This window comes from Lupinus angustifolius, chromosome LG05 (genome assembly GCF_001865875.1).
Source record: "Lupinus angustifolius cultivar Tanjil chromosome LG05, LupAngTanjil_v1.0, whole genome shotgun sequence".
In the NCBI taxonomy this organism is placed as follows: Eukaryota; Viridiplantae; Streptophyta; class Magnoliopsida; order Fabales; family Fabaceae; genus Lupinus; species Lupinus angustifolius.
In genome coordinates, this window is record NC_032013.1 from 2,795,860 (window position 1) to 2,801,978 (window position 6,119).

General features: G+C 26.5%; 1 protein-coding gene across 1 annotated transcript; it reads right to left on the reverse strand.

The window, feature by feature from the left end:
- Positions 2,727-3,647, reverse strand: LOC109347141. The gene is made up of 2 exons (XM_019586864.1): positions 3,395-3,647; positions 2,727-3,082 (listed from the first exon to the last, which is right to left on the reverse strand). Exons 1-2 carry the CDS (start codon positions 3,548-3,550, stop codon positions 2,975-2,977), a joined length of 264 nt encoding a protein of 87 aa, XP_019442409.1. The 5' UTR covers positions 3,551-3,647; the 3' UTR covers positions 2,727-2,974.

Below are 6,119 nucleotides of genomic sequence, written 5' to 3' on the forward strand. Positions count from 1 at the left end.
TATATAAACTGAAAAATCAATATACCCATAAATTTTTTATTTTCATTAAAATAATTAATTTTAAATAAAAACCAACCGGTATGACCATATGACTAGTATGGTTCAATTGAAAACGACTGGTATGACTGATTTTTGCTAATTTTAATCGGCATGATTGTATGACCAATATAGTTATTGTACAGTAATGGTATTGGGACTGGTTCACCAATTTACCAGTTGAACCAGCTCATATGAACCAATTTTTACAATAGTAACCATCACTATTATTTAATAACATAGTTTAAAATATATTTACATCTTTTTAGAAAACTCAACCTTAATATGGTTAATATTAAAAATTTAATATTTAAAATATTACAATCATAATAAATTTGGAAATAGCGATATTGAGAGTTTATTTATTTTCAAATAAGCAATTGAGTTTCATTTACGAGGAGTACCAAATTTACTTAATTAAAAAGAGTAAAACATCAATCTGATCCTCTATAGATATAATGATCCTTAAGGTGGTCCTGCAACAAAAAAAATTGACACCAAATATGTCTTGAAAATTTTCAATTTGGTAACACATTACACATCAATTTTCACATAATATTATATAATTTAATACACATTCTTGGAAATTAAAATAATATTTTTTATAATGACAAATCATTCTTATTCTTACTTGTATCTTATAATTTATTCTACAACTACCACATAATTTTCTCATCATTTTTTCTTTTGAATTCACATTTTATAATAGCAACCATAAAAATATTCTCTTGGAAAGATCATTCTTAATAAATCAGAGTCACAGAAAAGTAAATGAAAAAAATATATATTTTATAGTCCAATTGAGAGTTTAAAAAAATTAAAAGCAAATATTAAATATAAAAAGTACACACCAACACTTGTGCTTCCCTTTACTTTTCTTGATAAGAGAGAAAGCTACAAAAGAATCTAAAATAATAAACTTAACTTGACTAAAAGTACACACACTGGTTTAGCACATAACACTATCAAATTTAACTTGATCAAAAGCTAACTCTAATATGTAGTAAAATTTAGAATTTAATAATCCAATAAAAAACGAAAAGAAAATATCCATTAAATCATATTATTGTTTTTTACTTTTACGGGGTGGTGATCTAGTTATTTTCAACTTACTTTTCATTCTAACCATTAATTCTAGAGAAATCTAACGGTTTAGATCTACTCACTAATTCAAACAGTTAGATTTTTCTAGAATTAATGGCTAGGATGAGGAGTAAATTTAATTAAGTGGATCCCTTCTAATAACTTTATATTAACAGAAATAACCTTAAGATTTAATTTACTTTGTTGGTCTTTTGTTAGAAATTTAATTAGGTTTTTGTACATAGAGTTTATAATGAAGTACAAAAATTTATTATTGTGTCTCTCGTACATATTTTTGTTAGGATTACAAAGAGTATATGAATATATTTATATTTTCCAAAAAAATATTATAGAAAATTATTCGATTTTTTCACGAAGTTTTGTAATCCACATATATAAGTCAGTTGATAACACAGAAAACTACACATAAACTGATAAAAGAAAGTTATAAATAGTCGTTTACAAATTGTAGTTTTAAAGGACAAAAGAGGAAAATGGATAATTTCAAAATCTTCTTCAATCTAGAAATTACATTTACACCTCCTGAATTTTAGTGAAATTGCATAAATCACTTTTTTTATATACATAAACTATCTAGTTTATATTCATATATTACGCTAATTAATCAGAAATAAGTGTGATATTTTAAATAAAAAAGATGATGATGTAATTAAATTAAGCAAAATATAGTATTATTGTGAAGAAAAACTCAAATATTATAAGACTAAATGTATTTATTATTTTTGGCTCATTGCAAAATACATCACTAATTCTAAAGTAATATTGTTTAAATCACTTTTATATTATATTATAACAAAAAAAAATAATAAAAAATATTACTCGTATACTTTTGAGTTTGTCTAAACATATATCATATTTTTTTAGCTTAATTACATTTATCACTCTTTTTGTTTAAAAGATTACATTATCTCTCATACGGGTAGTCAATATAACGTATGTATATAAATTAAGGATTTATACATCTGTAAAAAATGACAGATAATTTGTGTAATTTTGAGTGTAATATACTCTGTTATTATTGTTTTCAAGCTTTTCATTGCTCTATAAAAAAATAAACACACTTAACTACCAAACTAAGACAAATGAATGTGTTAGGAATTACAAAGTAATAAACTTAATTAAGATATTTAACTCATATTTAAGACCCAACTCCTTTTCTTCATTTATTATACTTATCAAAACCTCTTGCTTTGATCTTGGAAATGGATATATGAGTGGGAATTTCTCTCACAAGATGCATTCCATGATTTCAGTGAAGATGGTGGGAAGCAAATTTTCCTTTGGAAAAAAAGCTTAGAGTCAAAAGTTGTTTTGGATATGGATTACTTCTACCCTTCACCAAGTTCAAGAAAAAATGAACGAACAAAACAATGATAGGTGAGTGAAAACCATCAAAAGATAAATGACTATCATCTAGTCAATATTGATAGTTAATATCGATAGAGTGAAAATTATGTACTTGTCATTTACAAATTAGGTTTTTGAAAAATCGCCATTAGTTTGGATGTACCAGTTGGGATAACCCCACTTTCCCTTGTTGCTATATATGCTAAAACTTGTCTAAATGACCATTAAGCTACAATTTGATGAAATATAAAGACCTTACCTACTTCTGAAAATGCATATATATTCTAATAATTGTAAATATATATTTTGCACATATTTTAATTTGACTTTAGATTATGCACCATTCTGAAATATGAGACAGCATTTGGAAAGCAAATATTAACAATATGCATATTGAATAGAATTCTACAATTACTTCCCCAGTTTTATATATTAAATATTCTTCAACCCAAACATTACAAAAGATTAGAGATTAAAGAAGAGAGATTTATGAGCTCTTTAAATCGTCTATAGCATTGTTTTTGGACTTCAAGTTCCTCCATAGATACCTTCCACTTGCCATGTCAACAAAACCCCAAAATCCATTTTGAACCATCTGAAAAACCATACAAACATGATCTTCAAAAAACAATGAACAAAAGAAAACAAAGTAAAGGGTCCTAATTACCTATCTATACTTCTTTGCAAATCATGACTTTAATTTTGATTTATTATAAATATTTATATGTGTTAATGAAAATAATTTACAATGGAAACATGCTTTCTAGTGCGTTAAGGTTAATCATTAAAGAATAAAGATTTATTATCTGAAATCATATGTCAATAAAAATAAAATTAATTATTGTTGTTTTTGCTTCATAATTATTCGATGAGACAGAACTCGGGAAAAACATGGTTTTGAGGGTACCTTTTTGAAATCAAAAGCTTCCTTCTTGTTGTCTTTCTCCATGGCTGAGCCACTAGAAGCCAAGTCAATCTCCGGCGTGGAACCTACCGTCCTCCATGCAAAATAACCAGCCAACACGGCGGAGAAGAACACCAAGATGAACCTTAAAGGGCACATGTCTAGAAGGAACACAAACACACCAATAACAAGAAGAAAAACAAAGACAACCCAAGAGAGAAAAAGTAAGTGTAAGAGAATGTTGGGTTTTTGGTTGTTTATTATTATAGTAGAAAAAGAGGGAGAAGGTAAAGATTGAAAAAACAAAAACCAAAAGCAACAAAGGGCACGTTGTTTTGTTTGGAAAAAAATACTAGAAAATTATCAACCACTTCATTTATTTATGTGACTTTGAGGAACATTTGCTTGAGAATGATTTGTTGACAATGTCAAAAGTGGTTCCTCATCCAACAACCATTCTCCTTTGCATATTGGTGATGGTAATGGGAATAAAAATGAACAATTATAGGATAAAAATATCATTACAAATAGAAATGATCAAATCCTTCTCGAATTGATGATGTATTAATGATTTAAGGTGTTTATTTTAAGTCAATGATGTAAATATGTTTTCTACCATTAGTTCTTAATTAATATGATATAAGGAAGCACCAAAATAAGTAAAGGATAAATTATATCTTCTAGATGAACATGCGGCCTCCAAAGTTGACTAAATTTATAGTAGTTCTCCTCAACTCCTAAAACCCAAAAATAAACAATTGCTAAAGATTATCATAGGACACTCCTTTATGGAGCCACTATGTATCATTCTAAGCTATGCATTTATTACTTATTTTCTAATCAATGAGATTTAAATAATATATATTTTGGAATAGAAGATATATCTCATTCATCCTACACTAAAAGACAACTGGCATATTCTTATACTAAGAATATTTTCTTACATTTTTGGATAAAAAACTAACCTTTCTTAATATTTGTGGTTACTCCTCCCAATAAGTGTTATTTACAATAATTGAACTATTGATTTTTTAGTCTTTCTGATGATCTAATAGAACCTTAGATCACTAGACTAACGTCTTATTAATCACTATATCTATTATAGGTTGGGGCACATTTGTAATTTTAGATACAATTTTAAAATATTTGATTTTTTATTATTTAAATTGAGTATCTCAGTCACTTGTAGTGATTTATCACTCAATGAATGGCTGAAAAATGATCCACTATACCATTTGGCTTAGGAAACTTTTTACTACACATCTAGTCATTTGCCAACTTAGCTCCATATAATTAATATTTGTATTTTTATTATTATCTTTGTCCTAATGCCTAAAACTTTCAAGTCTTGTTTACACTACAAGTACAAAAGAATGCCTTAGCTTACTTTACAATATTTCAAAATAAGTCCTAATACAAATCTTTGTTCATTGTTAATATTATCCTACTATGTAGAGCTCATCTAGTTAGTGGCGCATTATGATGATAAGAGGACACTCAAACTCATCTAAAATAGGTCATAATATTATTTTTTTGGTTTCCTCCTATTAGTCTTGCACTGGAGACAATCATATCCGAACTAAAAATATCTATCAGTATGTGAGGCTAACTCTCCTAACATATGTTTTTTCCATCCATAAAAATCGAACCCGAAACCTGGATTAAGAAAATGATGAAACAATTAAAATCTAAAGATAATAAAAGGGGTCGGTATTCTCTTTATTATTTGTGAGAAAAATACATAAAAGATAAATAGTTTAAAATTATATGATGTGATAGTTTTATACTTTAAATAGAATATAATGATATTTTTATAGACAAAATTAATAACTTAACTCTTCAATAATGGAGATGGAGATAAAAAATTTCTAAGAAAATATAAAATTATTTTTTCTGAAAGAAAATTTAGAATCTACTCCGAAACACGGGTGCTCTTATTTTGAAGGCTTAAACGAAAATATTTATCATAAAGCAGTTTCACACTACACTGTTATGGAAATGGAAATAGTTTCAAATAATTAAAATAAAAAACAGAGTTGAGAAAATAGGAATTGATATAAAATATTTAATTTTGAAAAACCCTCTTAAAACAATGATAAGATAAACAATCATGAATAAAGATACAAGTTTTTTTATTAAGTGAGGAAATGTTATAACCTTTCTCTAAATATACTGAGAGAACAATCATAATATCTCTTTAAATAAGAGAATGTATCTCTCTATATGAAACAAGAGAATTCACCTTTCTATATATACAAAATAAAAGAAACACTAAAAAATCACTACAAATACCGAATATGAATAAAGAATGAAACCTTACCTCTCCGGTATTGGATATGTAAGTTCTTGCCTTCTCTTTTGCCATTAAAGGTAAAAGTATTATCACATTGCATATATATAACAAAAACATTGTTATTTTTTCTTTGTTTTTATACATTTTCTTTCCAATACTAGAGATGATCTTACTCTATTTATGGAGACTTTAAGCAAGCAATGCATGCATGAAATGTACTCTCCCGATTTTAGGGATGACAATGGAGCGAGATGAATACAAATAATGTATAGCTATATCCATACCCATACTATTTGTGAATACCTGCACAGATAGTAAATATTTAACGGATTTTTAATTTTAATATCTTTATATATTTTATAATAATTAATATATAAAAATATTTATTATTGAATAATAGAGTATGTATATTATAATTTTATGATTATAGTCCAT

What these genes read in the sequence shown, in the direction of transcription:
- LOC109347141 (XM_019586864.1), bottom strand. Translation starts at nt 3,550, where the DNA reads ATGTGCCCTTTAAGGTTCATCTTGGTGTTCTTCTCCGCCGTGTTGGCT. An exon ending in AAGCTTTTGATTTCAAAAAG is followed by an intron (nt 3,083 to 3,394) that starts GTACCCTCAAAA and finishes ATGGTTTTTCAG; the next exon opens with ATGGTTCAAAATGGATTTTG.